Here is a 22,209-nt window from a genome sequence, read left to right as displayed (position 1 = left end):
AGAAAATCTTCACTTTCAAAGCACTCCTAAGGGCTTTATTTTCCTTTTATTTCATAGTAAACAGAATCTCATAGTATGATGAATGAAGACTATAATCTTCAGTTATTTAAAAAAAATACTGTCTGGGTTTATGCTTTGAGCTGAAAACATGCAGCCACTTGGCTGTAACCTTGTCAGGTGAAGCCTCACAACATAGCCTGGGTACAAACTCTGAGGTGACACTTGAAAGGACATTCTTCAGACTAATACACCTTTCTGTCTCTTCTATTAACATTCTTCAAATAGTAAGAATGCCAGCCTTGATGATTTGGGTAAGTGTCACTGCCTCAACATCATCATTTTGGAATGGAGAAAAGAATGTGAAATTGCTGCTCTCTTCATGGCTATACTTTTAGGGGCTCTCAAGAATCAGGAAATTCCACACTATTATTACTCTATTCATATAATATGTCTCTAATATTTCTGCAGCAGGAAAGGCTAAGGATTGGTATGACACTTTTCTCTCAATTTGGGGGGGGGGGGGGGGAGGAAATGTGAAACTTTACATGGTTTAAAGTGCATTTCTATAACAAAAAAAGTTATTTACACTGACAGGCATGAAGTATGCAGGATAACATTCATTTTTTAAATCATACTGTGTGTTCATCTGCCCGCTTTCCATCTGAAAACTGAAACTTTACAATTTATTAATGCAAGCTTTAGTCAAGCTGATGTCCATGACAGTAGTATGACAAAGTAATGGCAATTGTTTATTAGCCTCAGAACTTGTGTTGCTCGGTAAAGTGAATCACTTTACATATATTCCACTGCTTAAAATTCTGAAGATTTCAATAAAGAATCCCACATTCAGGATTTTGCATTAACAACTGATTGCATACACACGTTAAAAAATAGTCTGTAATTTCCAGGGGACAAAAATGTCTTTTGTAGTAAACAGCAGCAGGGTGATTTACCGGAGTTCGTTAGCTCTGCTGAATAATGTATTATCATCCTCATACACCAGAACTGGGCTTTCTGTGTTGTCTAGTAGGGTATGTTGGTCTTCATGTCTCAAAGGCCCTTGATTTTCTCTCTTTAAATTAGAAGTAATTTGAGTCCAGGTCAGATTGGTATTTTTAAAAGCATGCAATAGGAAGATGCCAGTGAATATGGTGAAGAATCCACAGAGGGTCCCGATTATATCACCTATGCTCATACTATTCCATTCCTTGAACAAAATGATGGAGCAGGTCACCACCATAGTAGTGAAGAACACATAATAAATAGGTGTGACTACTGAAGTGTTAAACGTATCCAGTGCTTTGTTGAGAAAGGTGATTTGAGTGCCAACTGAGAGTGCCAGCACAGCCAGCAAGATAAAGAACAGAGGATGCTTGTAAACTGGCTGCCGATGTATGAGATCTTTTATTGCAATTCCCAGACCTTTGACAGAAGATACAGAGAAAGCTCCAATCAAAGAGCAAATGGAAATGTAGACCAATATATTTGTCTGACCTTTTCTTGGAGCCACCCCAAAGATCAGCACGACAGAAATAATAATTACAAGTACTGCAAAGGCAATAAATCCTGTGTGAGAGAAAAAAAAAAAAGTTAACTGAAAGAACAAAACCATTATGATAAGCAAACATTTTACTGTGCATCAGAAAATGAATAAGGATGGAAAATGTGTATGGGTTTCACAGTAGACTGAAGCATGAAGCGAAGTTACACCTGTAGCAGATGTTCTTCTAGGACAGCAGGTTTTTCACATGTAGGTGAAGTCATCCGATGGAACCTGGTGAGGATGCTGGCTAGTGTATAGATGATTCAAGAAAATTCCAACAGCGTCCCACTCTGCATGCGCGGGTGCCTTCCTGCCCAATGCACGAGCGTGGATCTTTCGGTCAGATAATATAGCTTAAGGAAAACAACTCCTATGGGAGGTGGGAGGGTATGCGACAATACCTGGCCTGTTGTCCTTGGAAAACATCTGCTACAAGCGAGTAACTTCGCTTTCTCTGAGGACAAGCAGGCCCAGTTGTATTCTCACATGTGGGAAAACTTAGCTACCAGGCTCAACGAAAACAACACTGCAAGCACAATAGGGTCTAGAAATGTCAAAGCCTCAAAGTCAAGTAATCTGAAACTATATACATACAAGTTATGAAGGTGCAGCCTGGAACATAACAAAATTGAGTTACATTCTAGACACCAAACAGACTCTGCAGGACTGTATGACCAAACCGACTATCATGTTGAGTATACTGCTTAAGGGAAAGGGGAAAGGGAAATGGGACTTGATATACCGCCTTTCTGTGGTATTTTGCAACTACATTCAAAGCGGTTTACATATATTCAGGTACTTATTTTGTACCAGGGGCAATGGAGGGTTAAGTGACTTGCCCACAGTCACAAGGAGCTGCAGTGGGAATCGAACCCAGTTCCCCAGGATCAAAGTCTGCTGCACTAACTACTAGGCTACTCCTCCAGTAATGAGATGAAAAAGTGTGGACTGAAGACCACATCACAGCCTCGCAAATCACCTCTATGGAGGCTGACCTCAAGTGAGCCTTGACATGGCCCTCAAGAGTCAGCCCAGCCTGTGCATAAGTGAAGGAGATGCAATCTGATAGCCAATTGGAAACTGTGTTTGCTGATGGTTACCCCTATCCAGTTTGGAACAAAAGAAACAAAAAGCTGGGTAGAATATGGACTTTAGTCTGCTCCAGATAGAAGGCTAAAGCTCGCTTGCAGTCTAAGGTTTGCAGTACGCTTTTGCCAGGATGGGCATGTGGTATTGGGAAAAAATGATAGCACAACAATGGACTGGTTAAGATGGAACTCTGATACCACCTTAGGAAGGAACTTAGTGTAAGGTGGATCTGCTACTACGGCCTGAAGCTCACTGACTCTGTGAGCTGAAGTGACCGCCACCAAAAACATTACTTTCCAGGTCAGATATTTCAGATGACAGTCAAGTGGCTCAAAAGGAGCTGTCATCAGCTGGGTAAGAACAATGTTGAGATCCCATGACACAATCGGAATTTTGATGGGGGGCTTTGTTGGCAGCAAATCTCTCATAAAAACAAACAATTAGAGGCTGTACAGAGATGGGCTTATCTCCTACATGGAGATGGTAAGCACTAATTGCACTGAGATGAACCCTTACGAGTTTGCTTTCAAACCAGACTCAGTTGCAGGAGGTATTCAAGCAAGTTTTGTGTTAAAACAAGTAAGAGGATCTAGGGCCTTGCTCTCACACCAGACAGCAAACCTCTTCCACTTAAAAGAGGCGAGAGGAACTTTTTATCTGGACAGTGGAGAAGTGCCTGGAGGACCCTTGGGCCAGCTGTGGAAGACTCATCTAACATCTCGACGTTCCCTCTGACATCACCACTGTGGGACGGCTCTGCACCATAAAAGCCTCCTAGCCCCTGTGATGCGGCTGCAGGGTGTGGCCAAAGGAGCATACCTTAAGGGGCACGCCAGGCCCCTTGTGAGCCACAAAACCAGGTTGTGCTTGGATTTTGTTTTGTTTGCAGACTCTCCTGATGGGGGAAATGTAAGATTAAATCTAAGATTCCTCAAGCTAGCACGCCGGTAGCAGCAGTGCCGATTGAAAAACATTTTGTGGTGTTAAGTAAAGATACTCCTCTTTCTCTTTCCTTGGGGTTTGACTCCGGAGTTTTGCTGAGTTCAGGGGAAAGGCCTACCTGGCCCACCTACATCTTCCAGTCTATCTCCTTTGGGAGGTTTGTCCAGACAAGGTTCCCCCCCCCCCAGAGGGGTGAGGAACATTTGCAACAGCCATCTAAATTTTCTCCAGTTTCATCAGATAATCATCAGATAAAGTTGCATTGGCTCCCAATCAAAGAACAGATCATCTTCAAAATATGCACCTTAGTCCACAAAATCATATACGGTGTTGTCCCAGGATACATGACAGACCTTATTGATCTACCAATAAGAAAAAGTCAGATTGTCAAGATCCTACTTAAACCTACACTACCCAAATTGCAAAGGACTGAAATACAAAACAACTTACGCATCCGGCTTCTCCTACATAAGCGCACAACTATGGAATGGCCTCCCAAAAGCCCTGAAAGCAATCCACGACCACCAGAACTTCAGGAAATCACTAAAAACCAACCTCTTCAAAAAGGCCTACCCCAACAACCCCACGTAAACCTCTTCACCCAGCAACACAGCATGACTTTGATCGTACTGGACAGCATGCAATCTTCATCCTTCCCGACCCTCCACATATACCTCATACGATCACATTTCAACTTTGTACTTGTTATCAACCGACTGGGCAAACACCTTTGATGGTACTATGTAAGCCACATTAAGCCTGCAAATAGGTGGGAAAATGTGGGGTACAAATGCAACAAACAAATAAATAAGTAATTGAAGTCTGTTTTGTTTCCTAAAGAAGTCCCTATCAGTGGAGACGTCTCAAATCTCTTGTAGATGTTTAGAGAGTTGTAAAACAGACTGAGGCTTTGCTGCATGTAGTTCCTAGATTGGAAACACCTGAACAAAAACCCAGCAGTTGGACGGTTCTATTACAAAACTTGAATCTCAAGCTACTGTTTTACAGCAATCCAAAACATCAGGGATCAAAGACAGATTATTGCTGCATAGGCAGTTGGAAATGTTAGAGAATCAACTTAGATCTCCTAATTTGAGATTTTTGAATTTCCTATATGTTCTTTACTGTCTGCTGAGATTCTATTGAGAAATTATTTCAAGAAAATTCTTATGTTGGCAAATGCAGATACTATTGTTATTTCTAAATGTTATTATTTACCTAAGAAGGTTCTGAAAGTAAGTCAGGCCAAGGGGGTGTCGGAGATGTTGACTATTAAAGGGAATGAAATTTCAGATTTAACTGCTTTTTTGGAAACTACTCGGATCAATTTCACTGAGTACTCTACTTTATTGGTCTCATTTGCTTCAGAGCTGGAAAAAGTTTTGCTTCTAAAAACTTACTTTAAGAAGATAGATTATTTTGTGGTGTTAAACTTCAAATATTTCCTGATGTGGCTAGGGCTACCCAGCTTCAGCGTAGACAGTTTCTACAATTGGAAAGTTGACTGTTGGCTCTAGATGCTTTTTTTTTTTTTCTAAAATTTCCTTCAAAATTTATTATTACTTTTCCTGATGCAAACAATGTTTTCTTTGAACCAGATCAGCTAGAAAGGCTAGTGATAGATAAGGAACTTAAGTAATTGATCTATAGGTCGATTATTGTTTAGCTCACCTTTAATCCAGGTGAAATTATGGGTTAATTATATTTCTTTTTTAAAATGATATTTCTTCAATCTTCTCTGATTCCTGAGATGTGAGCATCCATTATCAACATCTTCTGAGGAGGTGGAATGGTTGTCCCACAGTCAAATTTGACTGAATTGTCCACCAGAGAAGGGAGTAACCAGACTCTGGAGGGACCTGAATGACATCCGCTAGGTTCCCAGCTGCCTCAGACCACTGGGGTGCTACGGCCCACTGGACCTCTCTCAGATGGAATTGAACCATGGGAGTGACATGCACTTTCGAGGCCACGTGGCCTAACAATCTCAACATCTGCAAAGCTGTGATCTGCTTGCTGCTTCTGAATTGCGAGGCGATTGCTACCAAGAAATCCACTCTCACTCAGGGCAGAAAAGTCCAAGCTCACACTGCATCGAGCAGAGCTCCTATGTACTCCAATTGCTGTACTAGGAGGTGGGACTTGAGGTAGTTTATGACATACCCTAGTAGCTCCAGCACCCATATGGTTCTCTGCATTGACTCTCGCACTCCCTCCTATTATGTGCTCTTGACCAGCCAATTGTCCAGGAAGGGAAACATGTAAATTCCCAGTCTACTTAGCAACTACTACTAGACATTTGGTAAATACTCTGGGAGCTGACAAGAGGACAAAAGGCAGAACGTGATACCGATAATGGTGTTTCCCTATTCGGAATCTGAGACACTTCCTGTGACTGGTTAGCATAGATATATAGGTATAGGTATCCTTCAAGTCCAGAGAGTATAGCGAATCCTTTTCCTGAATCATGGGAAGCAGAATGCTCAGGGAAAACATCCTGAACTTTTTGTTTTGACCAGGAATTTGTTCAGGGCCCTTAGGTCTAGGATTCGGATGGAATCCCCCCGTTTTCCTGGACATTACCTGGAATAGAATCCCTTCCCTTCCCCTGGTGGCACGGGTTCGACTGCATTAGCCTGTAGAAGGGTGGAGATTTCCTCAACAAGTACTTGTTTGTGCCGAGAGCTGATGAATGATGCTCTCAGTGTGCAACTTGGTGGTTTCTGACAACAATGAAATGCGTAACTGAGACAGATTATTTGAAGAACCCACCGGTTGAAGGTTGCAAGTGGCCACCTTTGATGGAAAATACTGAACTTCCTCCCTACCAGAAGGTCATCTGGAACAGTTACTTAGTCTGCGGCTATGTTCTACTGGAGCCAGTCAAAAGCCTGTCCCCTGCTTTAACTGGGGAGCCAGGTGGCATCTGAAGGCGGGACTGATGAGGGCGAGCAAGCGAGCTGAAACTGGGGCTGCTGGGAAACCTACCCCTTTGAGAGTAGTAGATCCACTACCTAGGTCACTTGAAAATCTTCTGGTTAAGGAGAATGCAGCTGGAAGAGAGGGACTGGATGGCATCAGTGTGCTTCTTTTACGAGGTTAGCAACCTCCTCCACCTTGTCCCCCTAAAAGATGGTCTACTCGGCAAGGTATGTCAGCTAATCTCTCCTGAACTGCTGGTTCTAGGTCAGAGACAAGCAACCACGAGAGCATGTGGATCCCCACACCCATGGTGCAGAGTTTGGACACAATGTCAAAAGTATCATAACTGCCCCTGGTCAGATACTTTCTGCAGTTCAACTGCTTACCATCTAACTGGCAAAGCTCAGCAGCCTGCTCCTGAGGGACAGAGTCCACAAGACTTAGGTGTACAATGAAGCAAAGACTACAAGTAGATGCTCATGTAGAGCTGGTAGGACTGGATTCGGGCAATAAGAATCAAGACTTAATAAACTTTCCTCCCAAATGAGTCCGAGGGCAGGTTCGACTACCAAAGAGTGGTGAGCCAACTGAGCCCTCTCAAATCTGGGAGCCTTCTGGATACAGTACTGCATATCCACCTTCTTAGTTGCAACTTGCACTGGAAGGGGAGATTCCTAGTTTTTTGTCAGTGCATCTTTAAGGATAGGGTGTAATGGAACCATGATCCATTCCTTAGGAGGCAACTTAAAATCCAGGACAAACAACATCTCTGCCTTGGGTTCCTCCTCTGTCTCCAACTTAAAATGGGATGGCCGAAGCCATCTCCTTCACAAACCTGTGAACGAGAAACCCTCAGGTGGAGATGTATGTCTCTCTTAAGATGGGGAGGGATCAGAAGGGATCCCATAAGACTCTTCCTCTGAGAAGTAATGAGGGCCCTCTTCGGAGTCCCATGAGTGGTCCTAATCAGAATCCTCACCGTATGAAGATTAAACAGAGTGAATCTGTGCCTGCCCTGGCTCAGTGGTACCATGCCCATGCCCCGACAGGTGCTGGGGTACAGTCCTACCTCCAGACTCCAGGGAAGCTTCCTCCCCCTGATGTTGAGAGCAGCACTGCATGGTTTAAAGTCAACACCTTTCGGGGCACTGGTGTTGAAGACCATTCCAAAGGCAAGGTAGGAGACTCAGGAAGAAGCTGGGGCTGAGTCGCAGCTGGAACCAGCACCCTCGATGCCTGAGTGCACTGCTGTAGCATCTGTGCCAGCTCTCCCTGAGCATGACTCAGTACTACTCATCAAAAGGTAAGATCAGCAAAGGCTGTGGAGCCGAGAAAGGGACAGCCTGCAAAGGAGCCGGTGCCAAACTGGAAGCAGAAACCTGGCTGCCTGGGGACTGGTGGACTGGCACCTCCATCAAGGAAGGGGTGTGCTCCTCCCAGTGCCAGCGCTTCCCAGGTTCCGGCAATGCCAATGCGCTCCGGGCACCATGCATCAAAGAGTAACGATGCTTGTGCTTCTCAGGCTTCCCCCAACACTGAGCATCACAGTCCTTCGGTGCGCCAACAAGGATGATGTCAATCCTGTATGCGTCCTCATCCTCGGTGTTGGGTCTGATGCTGACTGATCTTGGGGCCGACTATCAGCACCCGATGTTGAGGGAGGTGGAGATCTCCTTGATGCTGGTGCACTCCTAGTGGTAGATGATGTCTGGGCAGCCATCGAGATCAATGCTTACAGTGTCAATATCAATGGATCGGCCTCTGAGGAGTCACAAAGTCTCTCCTGCTGGACCTGGTACGCCCTCTGTGTCCTCAACTGCATTTTCAAACAGACAGAACAGAGGGTCATGCTTAGGCCCAAGGCACCCAATGCACCGTGTGCGGGTCTGTCACTGAAATCACACGATTATATTGAGCACACCTCTTGAAGCCACTAGGGGTCTTCTTGGATACTGAGAAAAGAATTGCAGCCAAATTAAATTCCTCAATTTTGGCCTATAAAAAGAGACCAGACCCCAAATTTGGGTTGCTGCTCAGGCCTAAGCGGACCTATTGAGCCGCGAAAAAGAAAGAAAACTTGAAGGGACAAAAACACTAAGAGGGAAAATAACAAAAAGTGAAATTAAAGACAAAAATGAAAAAATGAGGGAAAAATACCCACATGGGAACGCACTGCAAAAGCAGAGAAAATGCGCTGAGGGGAAGACTGCAAAGATGCGCCCTCCCTGCTCTGCAGAAAAACGAAGACTGAGAGACCAGTGCTTCTGCGATGGGATGCTACTAGAATTTTCTCAAATAATCTATACGGTGTCTGAACCAGGCTCCGTCGGATGAAATCACCCACATGTGAGAATACATCTGGGCCTGCTTGTCCTTGAAGAACTATAGTTTTCATGTTTCATCTTAGAAATAAAAAAGGTAAAACAATTCCAAAAGGCTGTGAACCAGTGCACAAAGCAAGTTAAACAGAAAAACTTACAGATTTGCTCTGAATGTCTGTATATACTATACATATCTGATTCACTAAAGCCTTTCCTCTATTCTGTGGGGGAAAGACTTTGTAAATCATTTCCTAAGTGTGAACATTGGACACATCAAGATACCTGCTGAGATCAGATGCCTAGTAACAGGCCTTTGGCCAGAATTTAAGACATTCTCCACAATAAATACATTTATTGATTTGGATAAATAACTGCAATCATAGCCTGAATCTTACAGAGTGTTGGGAGGGACTATGCAAATAGAAAAAAATAAAAAACCTCCTAAATTTGAGTGTTTCTAAGGGTTGCCATACTCTCTGGAATGCTGCACATTATCAGATATGTATCTTGGGTTCATGATGCCATTTTAGATATCCAAAGATATTCTGCTAAGATATGCAAACATGGAATATCTTCCATGATCACCCTAAGAGTATATTCCTTTCCCAGCATCACAGTACCTCGCATGAGGCCCTTGTATGTGGATGAAGGTGGGCTTTGACATGGTATCTGTGTCTGACACAGTTGTGACAAAGGGTGTTTTGTAGGATCTTTTTGTATATAGTACAGTGTAGCTTTGTTTATGTGGCAGTTTATACCCCACCCCCTTCCCAAGATCTCCATTCAGACTTTCCCTCTTTCCTTCCTACCTTGCCCTCCTCTCACATTACTTCTCTTGCAGGGAGACTGGTGCTGGGTGTGGTGGCAGCTGCAGGTTGCAAATAAGTGTGTGGACTAAGCAAGTGCATGCTCACAAGTCCTGCCTTTGGCACAGAACACAGGTTAGGAGAGGCCACTTTTGAGGTCTGCAAATAGACACTGATTTAAATGTCTTTGAACTCATCACCACTTGCCATAATCAGGACTAGCCCTTCCTGCTTTTCTGGTGTTATGGAGAGAGAAATGGAGGGGGGGGGGGGGGGGGAGGCTGAGGAGGAAGAAGCGTTTGTGCATGATGGAAAGACAAAGAAGAAGAGGGGCATGCAGTGAGGGACAATATGGATTCAGGGGGCCTGGGGAAGGACTGGAGCCATTACAGAATGCCTAAGCCAAACTTCTAAAAAGGCACTTATTTTAAAAGGCAACATAGACACCTATATGGTGTTACAAAATAGGCTCCCTGAACTAGGCCTAGTACACAAATCTTCATGGACACATTTAAAGCTGTTGCAAATAAAGGTGTACATTTTTGCATTTACTTGCATATTTTAAAAGGTACTTGCATACACGTCAATTCCACGCTACCGGCAACGTCTATTTGTGGTATATATAAGAATGCACCATCTTGTCAGCACACACACACTTATTAGCAATTTTCCACAGGTAAAACATGCTTTAAATGTAGAGAATGCTTTATAAAATTATCCCCTTAGAGAAAAAAAATAGGAAGAAGAGCACATCTTCTGCTAGGGATGCAGAATATCAGATTTTCATTCCTTTCATTTCATAAACCACTTGCTCCATTGTAATCAATAAATATAGAATATCTGTTATTAGTTTACCAACACCAGCTGGGAGTCTTGGCAGATCTGCAGGCTATGGCCAAAGATGCCTGACCATTTTACCTGTGCATTAATCTTACCCTAGTTAAAGGTAACACATGGAGTCCGATTTTACACAGATTTTCTAGATAGCAAAAGGAACGTCAAAGTCCGGACTTTCACTTTTTGATGTTTTTGGTTTGTATTTATTGGATATTTTTATTTGTAAACCGCTATGATTTACCTGCAACATGGGTGGTATAAAAAGCTCATTAAATGATAAACGATAATACAGAAGGCTCATTGAACACAGAGCCTCTTCTAAAATACCTACAAGGATGTGGAAAACCTCCACATATTTGGTGATATGTACAGTAGGAATAGCCATGGCTTTGGATGCATAAGTAGCGACACTTACATGTGCTGGTTGCAAAATCAGCTGCTTGTATATGTAAGTGCCAAATTTTACAAAGCTGAGTGCCCAAGGGGAACCAATTTTTGACTTTTTGATGTTTTTTTTTGTTTTTTGAAAACCTGAGATTTAAGCATAATTGCCCCCTCAATCACTCCTCCACAGCTTAAATCCAAAAATTCAGTTAGCTGGCACTGATGCGTGGCTTGGAATAGATGTGAATGTTGACAGGCAAATTATTTGAAGTATGCATGTACTGTTGCTGCAAAATAGAAAAATATATACATACTTTCCAGGCCTGCCCAAACCTGTTCTAAGCAGGTTACACAAGTCAAAAGGCCAGAACAATCACTGGGAATTACATAAGCTTTGCATAAAATAACACTAACCTAAAATACTAATATTCTTGTAAAATAAATTTCTTAAATAAGCATGTTTAATCTTCCTTCTAAATGTAAAACACTGTTGAGGAAATAAAGAATAAAATAGCAAAGTCCTTCCAGATCCTTGCTGCTTGAAAAGCCGATAATTTCTCAAAGATCATTAAATGCTTCTTTCCCTTAACTGAGTTAAAGGCAAATAGTGTGTCTTCTAGTTGTAGAAACAGAACCAAAGCAAAAATGAGACAAAAAATAATCCAGAAACAAGCTCGGCAATACTTTAAATAAGAAACAAACCTATTTAAAAATAATTCTAGCCTCAATTGGTAACCAATGTAACCTAATGTAAAAGGGAGACATGTTCTCATATTTAAAAAGTCCAAATATAAAACGGACTGCCGTGTTCTGCACAGTCTGCAGTCTTTTGTACCATAAGCAACTTTCTCATGGAACTAGATCCCTAATCACAGTAACAAAAAGAATTATTTTTAACTGACACTTTTCAATTAACATTTTATTTATATGAACATCTATGCAGTGTCATTTCCTCCAAGTATAGCTGTGTGGGCAAGATTATAGGTATAAGCACAAAAGTATGGGAGTGTGACTTTTGGGTGCACTCTATGCCCATACATACTGCAGCACCCAAAACTCATGCCACTGTAATAAGGTGCTCAGGTCGCACGGAGAGACAGGTCCTCAGAGCAGAAGGGAGATCTGCACTCCCCAGGCGGTGCCTGTGAGGGAGAACAGAACAGGCCATTGTACCAGGAGAGACGCATCGGGGGGGGGGGGGGGGGGGGAGTAGGGCCCTGTGTCCTCAGCTGCACCACCCCGTATGGTGGCCTGTTCTGTTCTCTCTCACAGGCACCGACCACCTTGGGCAGGGCAGATCTCCCTTCTGCCCTGATTACCCGACTCTTTGTATGGTCTGAGCACCTTACACTGGAGGAACTGTATGGCTATAGCAAAGGACCTTCTGGAGACATTCTGTCCCTGAATAAGAACATAAATGTTGCCATACTGGGACAGATTGAAGGTCCATCAAGCCCAGTATCCTGTTTCCAACAGTGGCCAATACAGGTTACAAATACCTGGTAAGATCCCAAAACAGTAAAATAGATTTTATGCTGCTTATCCTAGAAATAAGCAGTGGATTTTCCCCAAGGTCATCGTAATAATGGCTTATGAACTTTTCTTTTAGAAAATTATCCAAACTCTTAAACCCTGCTAACTGCATTCACCACATTCTCTGGCAACAAATTAGTCTATTGTTTAATTACACATTGAGTGAAGAAATACTTTCTCCAATTTGTTTTAAATTTACTACTTAGTAGCTTCATTGCTTGCCCTCTAGTCCTAGCATTTTTGGAACGAGTAAACAAGCGATTCATGTCTACCTGTTTCATGCCACTCAGAAGTTTATAGACCTCTATCATATCTCCCCCTCAGCTGTCTCTTCTCCCAGCTGAAGAGCCCTAGCCACTTTAGCCTGTCCTCAAAGCAGAAAATATACCTGGGTCAGAGGTTTCTGAAAGTCAAACAAATGTGGGGTAACCCTTTGTGGGTAGAGAGGTAACTATTTATACATGCACACATGGAGGGTAAATTTAGAACAGGGAACCTGGGCTATTTAAGGCATAAAACCTGTGATTATTTTGTAAATAGACTTGAGATAACGTATCTCCACAATATTACCTTTCATAAAGGCAGCATTTCCAGCTACATGACTATGCAGATTTATGCCAATCTCATCCCTGCTCCACCTATTCTTCATTCCTGTGGATACCTCTGTGTATATCATGTAAATGTACGTGTTATGCATCTGTTTCTCCTACTTAGTGCCAAGTATACTTCAGGGCAATTTTATAGTAGTCCACCTTTGAGCACATAAAACACTGTTCTCTATGTGAGATTCTGCTGCCAGCCTGCAGAGAAAGCTCCTGGGACAGCTTTGCTATGGTGAGGTTTTTCGACCTCCTACCAGTTGGAGTCAATGTGCCCTACTAGGCAGGCTAGCCATGTCTGTTCACATTATGCTTTCTATTTCCTGCCAGAGGTTGTGTAGTTACTGTCTGGACTCCTATATAAACTTAGTCACTGTTTGGTTTCCTTTGCCAGGGCTTGATCTGTACTACTTGGTGCTGTCTTGTGCTTAGACTTCCTGCTTCTCATCAGATCTTATATTTCCGGATCCTGTTCATGTCCTTGCTGGATCTCAGCCTTATTCCTTATCAATAAGTACCCTGCACTTTGGACTTCCTCTGCTTTCTGATTTTCTTCTCAGGATGTGGGCTCTGGCAGTGAAGACCTAGTGGTCACAAATATTGGAAGGCTCACCCTGAAGGGAAGGTGGTTGCTACAGGTGGAATCTTACCCTGGATCCCAGGAATCATGCCCTGTGGTGAACCTTTCCATGGACCTAGCCTGTTCACCACTACTGGATCTTCTCAATTGATGAGAACCGTCACACTCCACGCTCAAGTCTTCTATAAAGTTACCCCCATGAGGGCAATTTTCAAACTATTCCCACAGTAAAGTATTTTACTTGCAGAACGAGCTATTTGAAAGATGCTTCCATTGGGGATAATTTTATGACAGGTCGCCTAAGTTTGGGGGGGGGGGGGTAGGAAGGCTTCCAATTTCTAGCTTTACCCCTAGTATTTTGTGTGAGTGGCAGAAATTATGACTAAAGAGAGGTTTCATATACTTATGGTTGCTTGGAAGCAGGAGCAAATGTTAGCACATAAAACATATATGTAAAATGCAATTCTTAGCAACAAACAAAAGAAGAAATGTCTCCGCAGAATATTCACGGACAACCAAGGAGCAGAGCAAGGAAATTGATGCATGAACCACAGGTGCTAAAAGAATCTTTATTAACTGTCCCAGTTAATAAAGATTCTTTTAAAACCTGTGGTTCACGCTTCTATTTCCTTTGGCCAGCTCTGCTCCTTGGTTGTCTCTAAATTTCAGTTCTTCCAGTGCTTCACCCATCAACATGTTTACACTCAGGTTGCATAAAAAGTATGTGCCTTCTTTTCACTGCATATACTTTTATGCACATAACCCATGAAGTAAATTTTATAAAAGTGATTTTACATGTGAAAAAAGTTTACAACATTACCTCCCTTGTGTATGAGTCAAGGTGCATACCCACATAAAGTACAGGCATTCCAGGGGTGGGGTTAGGGTAGGGATTGCAACAGTATATGAATTTATGCATTTTCAAAAGTTCAGGTATTGTTCTGGTTGGAAAAAAATTACTCATGGAATAAGCATGTCTACTGCTAATTTTTCCTCAGTCAACCTTTTACTTTCACTTTGAAACTTGGGCAAAGTTCATAGATAAAAATTAGTCGAAAACTTTGCAACCATCCAAACAGTATGAAACTTCTTCTTGCATAAATATTTTTTTATTACCCCTGTTATCCCCCAAGATCCCCAGGTGTGATTTGTGACAAAAATACTTGCTCTTTCAGCAGTCAAAAAGACAGCAGTTGTCCTCACAGTGTTCCCTTTCTGCCACTCATACAAGTGCAGTACCACCATGCAAATGCACTGCAAAAACATCAAACGGACCAGTCTTGTGGCCTTTCCAAATACAGTTCACCTAGATGTGCCATCCCGAATGAGGAGCTGAAGTGGCGAGATTCATTCAACATTTAGGTATTGTTTAATTGTGTAATTAAATGAAACAATGTTTAGAATACAGACCTGGATCTCTCAGTTTCATTTCCATATCATGTAAAGAGGTGACCTCTTCCTCTTCTGGGGAATGGATAACCATTACCGTTGACCCCAAAATGCTTAATATGCAGCCAAGCTTTCCATGGATGTTCAGCTTCTCATCCAAATAATAGGAGGACAAAATTGCACTGTGTAGAGAAAAAAAAGCACACCCCCACAAAAAAAACAAACAAAACCAAATTACTAGTAAGTGAAAAATTTACAGTGATGATGATATCTATAAAATGATGGTATGCTTGCATAATTAGAAGTTTATCTAGGGGGTCCTTTTACAAGGTATTCTAAATGCTACGTAGCCCACTGTATAACTATGGGCTGCATGGCGCTGAACACAAACTAATCCGTTACCACACCTTAGTAATAAGACCCCCTAAATGTACTACTTAGCAATATATAAAAGCACTGCTTAAATGAGTAATTCTCAGTAGCCCAGCCAATTGTAGAGTATGTGGGTGCTTTCACTATGTGCACTTCATAGCTAATTTTCAAAGGGAAAGTACATACGTATTTTCTCATTGATAATCTGGGCACAGCAGGGTCAATTCTATAACATAAGCACTAACATTTATGTGCATATTACATGCATAGATATTTAGAATACTAGCCTATATAAACATATATGCGCATAATAGAGTAGAAGGAATATTATTAGATTGTAAGCTCTTTGAGCAGGGACTGTCTTTCTTCTATGTTTGTGCAGCGCTGCGGATGCCTTGTAGCGCTATAGAAATGCTAAATAGTAGTAGTAGTAGAATATGGACCATATAGAGAGATAAGATATAGTAACAGGAGTAATATAATAAGGGGACTAATTTAAAGAAAGTTGCACACGAGATCGAATTGTGCTTGAAAATTTGTTTAGTGGATAAACATGACCTTAGTGGATAAACATGAACTGTGTGTGTACGTGTCTCTACCAAGTTAACTACTTCTTCTATTAAAGGCTTTGTTGATAAGTCAACCTTTCACCTGCTTTCTGAAGTACAAAGAGTGCATTCCACAGTGCAGGAGCTACTCCGGAGAAGGCTCATGGGTATCACATTGTGTGATGTCTTTTGGAGAGGGTGTGCTTAGGGATACGCCTTTCTTATACATACATGTATATGTGAATATTCTGCTTAAGCACTATTTTGAAATTACATGCGAATCTTGGATAGTATGCATTTGCTAGGGGGTATATACGGTGGCAGAGTATGGGCAGAGGCTCACAATTAAACTTAACTTACAGAATACTAAAAGGTGCGTATATACCCAGTTAGGCTAGTGTTCTATAAAGGAAAATAGCCAACTACTTTCCTTCCTAGAATAGGTTCTACCTGTTATAGAAAGTGTAGTTGCTTACCTGTGATGTGGATTCTTCATAAGCAACATGGGAATGCAGCCACATTTCGGCTAGGGTGATGTTCTTCGGATGGATGCCATATTCTTCTCCAGCGCAGAGGCCATTTAGGTTAAGAGAGCCCCTGAGCATGCATGGCTGTTCCCGAGCTGGTAATGCTCCATCTTGAGTTTCAGTCCATATCAAAAAAAATATAGAAAATCCAGACAGAAATGGAGGGCAACAAAATGTGCGAGTGCATTTCTCTGCTGCCTATGGAGGACCCACATTACAAGCAAGCAACTATGCTTTCTCCACTGAGAAGCGGGAGCTAAACAGGCACACTTGCTAGTGACTCCAAACCAGTGGGCCCTTGTAAGGAACAAGAGTAAGCCATGGGCCCGCTTTTCTGGGGAAGGATAGAAGCAAAGGAAGCCATGGCTCTCTCAGCCAGTTGGAGACCACCAAAATGACTGTAGCATTGTCTTCAACTATCTCCTGAGGAATCCGAGATATGAGAATAATGGGTGGAAAAGTGTACAGAAGCTCTTGATTCCAGAGGACAGCAAAAATATTGTGAAGTCTGCAGGGGGTCAGGGGTTTGGAACAAGAGAGGGGAAATTTGCCCCCTAATTCTATGTGGAGGGGTGCCCAAGTTTTCCTAAGGATGTCCTCACAGGACGTCCCGGCGAAGGGGCGGGGAAACCCGTATTATCAAAACAAGATGGGTGGCCATCTTTCGTTTCGATAATACAGTCGGGGACGCCCAAATTGCGAAATTTAGGTCGACCTTAAAGATGGTCGTCCCCGATTTTCGGCCATAATGGAAACAGAGGACGCCCATCTCAGAAACAACCAAATCCAAGCCCTTTGGTCGTGGGAGGAGACAGCATTTGTAGTGCACTGGTCCCCCTCACATGCTAGGACACCAACCGGGCACCCTAGGGGGCACTACAGTGGACTTCACAAATTGCTCCCAGGTGCATAGCTCCCTTACCTTGTGTGCTGAGCCCCCCAACCCCTTCCCCACAACTGTACACCACTACCATAGCCCTAAGGGGTGAAGGGGGGCACCTACATGTGGATACAGTGGGTTTCTGGTGGGTTTTGAAGGGCTCATATTTACCACCACAAGTGTAACAGGTAGGGGGGGTTGGGCCTGGGTCCGTCTGCCTGAAGTGCACTGCACCCACTAAAACTGCTCCAGGGACCTGCATACTGCTGTCATGGAGCTGAGTATGACATTTGAGGCTGGCATAGAGGCTGACAAAAAATATTTAAAAAGTTTTTTTTTAGGGTGGGAGGGGGTTGGTGACCACTAGGGGAGTAAGGGGAGGTCATCCTCGATTCCCTCCAGTGATTATCTGGTCAGTTCGGGCACCTTTTTGAGGCTTGGTCATAAAAAAAAAAGGACCAAGTCGACCAAATGCTCGTCAGGGATGCCCTTCTTTTTTCCATTATTGGTCGAGGACGCCCATGTGTTAGGCACGCCCAAGTCCCGCCTTCGCTACACTTCCAACACGCCCCTGTGAACTTTGGTTATCCCCGCTACGGAAAGCAGTTGAGGACGCCCAAAATCGACTTTCGATTATGCCGATTTGGGTGACCCTGGGAGAAGGACGCCCATCTCCCAATTTGTGTTGAAAGATGGGCGCCCTTCTCTTTTGAAAATAAGCCTGATAGTGTGCCACAAGCTAGGTGCCAATTCAGTGCATAACTTTTGCCACTCAAACAGAAATTAAGAAAATAGCTATGTGCATAACTGCATTCTGGCACCATTCTATAAGGATCATAGGCGGGTTGCACACTTATGCATGAAACTTAAAGAATACTGTAAGTTGCTTATGTAAGTGCCCACATTTCAGTGCTAACATTCACAAGTGTCCATAAATGATAACGCCTAAATGCTGGTGTGCAAATGCTGAAGTTCTATTCTACAATGGAATCTGGGCACTTGGTTGCTGCAATAATGCGAAGATACATACCTGTAGCAGGTGTTCTCCGAGGACAGCAGGCTGATGGGTCAACGTCCACGGCGGACCCAGAAATGGAAGTCTTCCATAGCAACAAACGTTTGCTAGAGCCTTCAAGCGCGCGCACATCGCATGCACGGCCATCTTCCCGCCCGGCGTGCAAGAGTCCCACCTCAGTTATATCAAAAGCAATAAGAAGGAGAAGAGCAACTCCAAAGGGGAGGTGGGAGGGTTTGTGAGAACAATCAGCCTGCTGTCCTCGGAGAACACCAGCTACAGGTATGTATCTTCGCTTTCTCCGAGGAGAAGCAGGCTGCTTGTTCTCACTGATGGGGAACCCCAAGAACCCAGGCTCACTCCTGCTTCGAATCCAATATCGGCTTTATGCTGATGGCATTCAGTTATTTTTTCCAGTGCAGTTGTCTGTTCCTGATACTTTGTCTTTTCTTATAATGTGCTTTCAATAGCTAATTGCTTAGTGTTCTGCCAACAAATTAAGGCTGAATCTAGGTAAAACTCTGTTTCTGTCAAATCATTTAGATCCTGGGTCTTAGCCTGGTGAAGTGAATTTTGCTGGTGCTGAAATTCCTATTATTGCCGAGTATAAGTATCTTGGTGTGATCTTGCTCTAAGCCTTCTTTTAAATCTCATATAGAGAGGGTTATTCAGCAAGCTTACTATAGACTGAGATGAAGCTGTTCTCTGAAGTTAATTTTCAGACTGTTTTGCAGGCTTTGGTACCGACAGTGTTGGATTACAGTAACTCTCTGTACCTTGGCCTCTCAAAGTCCATTACTCATTCCCTGTAGACAGTGTAAAATTCTGCTACCAGGCTCTTGGCTGGTTTGTCAAACTTTGACCATATCACTCTGGCTTTGAGGGATTTGCATTGGCTTCCAGTGTACTGGTGGAAGAGGTTCAAGGCTCTGTCTCTGATTTTTAAAGCCTTGAGGGCTGAAGTTCCTTCCTCCTTGGTTTCTTCTTTTAGCTTTTATCAGCCCTCTTGAAATTTGCATTCTGTTAATAAATGCTTATTAGATGTATCTTCATTTAGGTGCATCCAGCTTGAAGCTAATTGATCTGCAATGCTTCAAATTGCTGGCACCTTGATTTGGAATACTTTGCCAGTGGAACTGCGAGTGGTGTCATCAATTGTGCAGTTCAGGAAGCAGTGAAAATCACTCTTTTTCACTCAGGTGTTTGGAGTCATGAGGCAGGGGGCTGCTCTCTGTACACTTAGTTGCTGTGTTTGTTTTTTTGATATAGAAACATAGAAACATGACGGTGGATAAGAGCCAAATGGCCCATCCAGTCTACCCATCCTCAGTAACCCTTAACTCTTCCTTTTCCTAAGGGATCGCACATGCCTGTCCCATGCTTTCTTAAATTCTGACAAAGTCCTAGTCTCCACGACCTGCAATGGGAGGCCATTCCACACATCCACCACCCTTTCCTTGAAAGAGTATTTTCTTAGATTTCTCCTATGCCTATTTCATCTTAACTTCATCGTATGCCCCCTCATTCCAGAGTTTTCCTTCATTGAAAAAGGCTCACCTCCTGTACATTAACGCCACTGAGGTACTTAAACATCTCTATCATATCCCCTTTCTCCCGCCTCTCATTCAGCATACATGTTAAGGTTCATAAGCCTGTCCCTATATGTTTTATGACTGAGACCACTTACCAATTTAGTAGCCGTCCTCTGGACCAACTCCATCCTGTTTATATCTTTCTGTAGGTGCAGTCTCCAGAATTACGCACAGTATTCTAAATGGGACCTCGCCAGAGACTTATACAAGGGCACTATCACCTCTTTTTTCCTTCTGGTCATCCCTCTCCTTTTGTACCCAAGCATCTTTCTGCCTTTGACCATCGCCTTTTCTACTTGTTTGGAGACCTTAAGGTCATCAGACACAATCACCGTTAAAATCCTGCTCTTCTTTCATACACAGAAGCACTTCATGCCCTATATTGTACCGTTCCATTGGGTTCTTGTAACCCAAGTGCATGACCCTACATTTCTTAGCATTAAATCTTAGTTGCCAATTATTGGACCATTCTTCAAGCTTTGCTAGATCATTCCTCATGCCATCCACACCCTGTGAGGTGTCTATCCTATTAAAGAGTTTGTATCATCCGCAAAGAGACAAACCTTACCAGACAGCCCTTCCGCAATATCACTCACAAAGATTTTAAAAAGAGCCAGCCTGAGGACCAACCCCTGAGGTACACCACTGATAACATCCCTTTCCTCAGAACAAGCTCCATTTACCGCTATCTTCAGTCTCCTTCTATTTAACCAATTTTTAACTCATGTATGCTGTTTTGATGCGGATGATTATGTACGTTGCTGTGCTGTACACCACCTAGGGTGATTGATTAGAGCAGTTTATAAATATATTAAATACAAATAAATATATAAAATATATTTCATCAAGTCTGTGCTGTTGACTATGAAGTGGATATCTGTGAAATTAATCTCAGTTTCTTTTGTAATCATCTGAAAATTTGGTTCATAATGGTTGATTATGCTCTCCTGATAAGGGTGCTGAACACAACCAAAACTCAAACCTGTTTGAAATAAGCAGATCCTCTGCCAATATAGGCTTTTGTGATGCCAGCATTTAGTCAACCATAAAATGAATTAAAATTTTTTTTTTAATGTGGCCAATATTTAGCATTATTCCTGGATATTCAATGCCGGGCCACGTCTGGGCTTTGGCACTGAATATTTGGTTTTTGTGAAGCCAGCTAACACACAGCTGGTTAAATTGATATTCAGAACTTAACTGGCCATGGGCTGCCGTATAAAGATAGGACTATTTTATGCAGTCCCATTTATGTGATTACCCTGGCCGGTTAAGTACTGAATATTGACACTTAATCGGCCAAGTGCTGACTCTGTCCCTGGAATGCCCCTACAGTAATCAGTTTCCACTTAGGCGCTAACCACTAATTTTCAGCGGAGATAACCGGTTCAGTGCCACTGAAAATTAGTGGATAGCCCTGAACAAGCAATTTAACCGGTCAGCAGCTGTTTCTGGCTGATTAAATCATTTTGAATATCGAACAGAAAGTGAATAAAGAGAGGCTCTGCATAAGACACCTACTTCACAATCAAATCACAAATATTCCAGCGTAGTTTATTCTTCACTTTAAAAGGTGGGGGTACATATGTATCTGGCCAATGGGGTCCAAGTAACAGCAAGAAAACTGGCCTTAGGGAAACCACTTCACGTTTTAAAATGATCAGTGGCACTTGCTGATCTCATATATTAGAATTTGCACTATGAATAAATTGTGCAACTCTAACAAAACATTGGCTTCAACAGCTTCATGCAACCACTGTGGTTTTCTCAGTGCAATAATGATTGATATTTGAGTTCTGAGAATTCCTATATGTCTGGATGTTAAGAAAACGAGCCTCTAGGAAGAAACAGGATCAACAAGCACTTTTGTTTTCTCTCTTTTAATCATAAATGCTGACTCCTTTGAATAAAACAGGCATATCTACAATAACTTGATACAAAGCTAGAAGGCAGCCGAGTACATAGCCCTGAACAACAGAGACACTAATTTTCTTTTGCAAGCTTAAATGCCTCTCCAAGCAATGGACAAACTGAACAAGAAATGCTTTTGAGGATATGATTGTTTTCCTTAAAGAATTTGCAGACATTTCCCCAGAAACTCAATTCTTTTTGGAATTTTGCTTTCATTGATACATACCATATAAGAACACTCAGTGCACCTAATGGCGTGACCAACGTTGCAGGTGCAAAAGCATAGGCAGCAAAGTTAACAGCTTCTCCCAGTCCCACTACAAAAAAAAAAGGCACTCAGTTGAAAGAGTATAACACTTAAACTATGAATGACGAGTAACAGTTACATTTCTAGACATGTTTAAATTATGGACTGCTAC

General features: G+C 42.6%; 1 protein-coding gene across 4 annotated transcripts in view; it reads right to left on the bottom strand.

Moving 5' to 3' along the window:
• Positions 1–464: 464 nt before the first annotated feature.
• The window catches only part of NIPAL1 (NIPA like domain containing 1), an 83,931-nt gene continuing 62,186 nt past the window's right edge, over positions 465–22,209 (bottom strand). For all 4 annotated transcript variants that reach the window (XM_030191352.1, XM_030191354.1, XM_030191353.1 and 1 more), the window contains 3 exons: positions 22,017–22,107; positions 14,967–15,127; positions 465–1,566 (listed from right to left, as the gene is read on the bottom strand). In XM_030191352.1, coding sequence (XP_030047212.1) covers positions 950–1,566; positions 14,967–15,127; positions 22,017–22,107 — 869 coding nt within the window. In that variant the 3' untranslated portion in view covers positions 465–949. The remainder of the gene's footprint in view (positions 1,567–14,966; positions 15,128–22,016; positions 22,108–22,209) is intronic.

Source organism: Microcaecilia unicolor, chromosome 2 (genome assembly GCF_901765095.1).
Source record: "Microcaecilia unicolor chromosome 2, aMicUni1.1, whole genome shotgun sequence".
Taxonomy (NCBI): Eukaryota; Metazoa; Chordata; class Amphibia; order Gymnophiona; family Siphonopidae; genus Microcaecilia; species Microcaecilia unicolor.
This window is presented reverse-complemented; position numbering and strand designations above follow the sequence as displayed.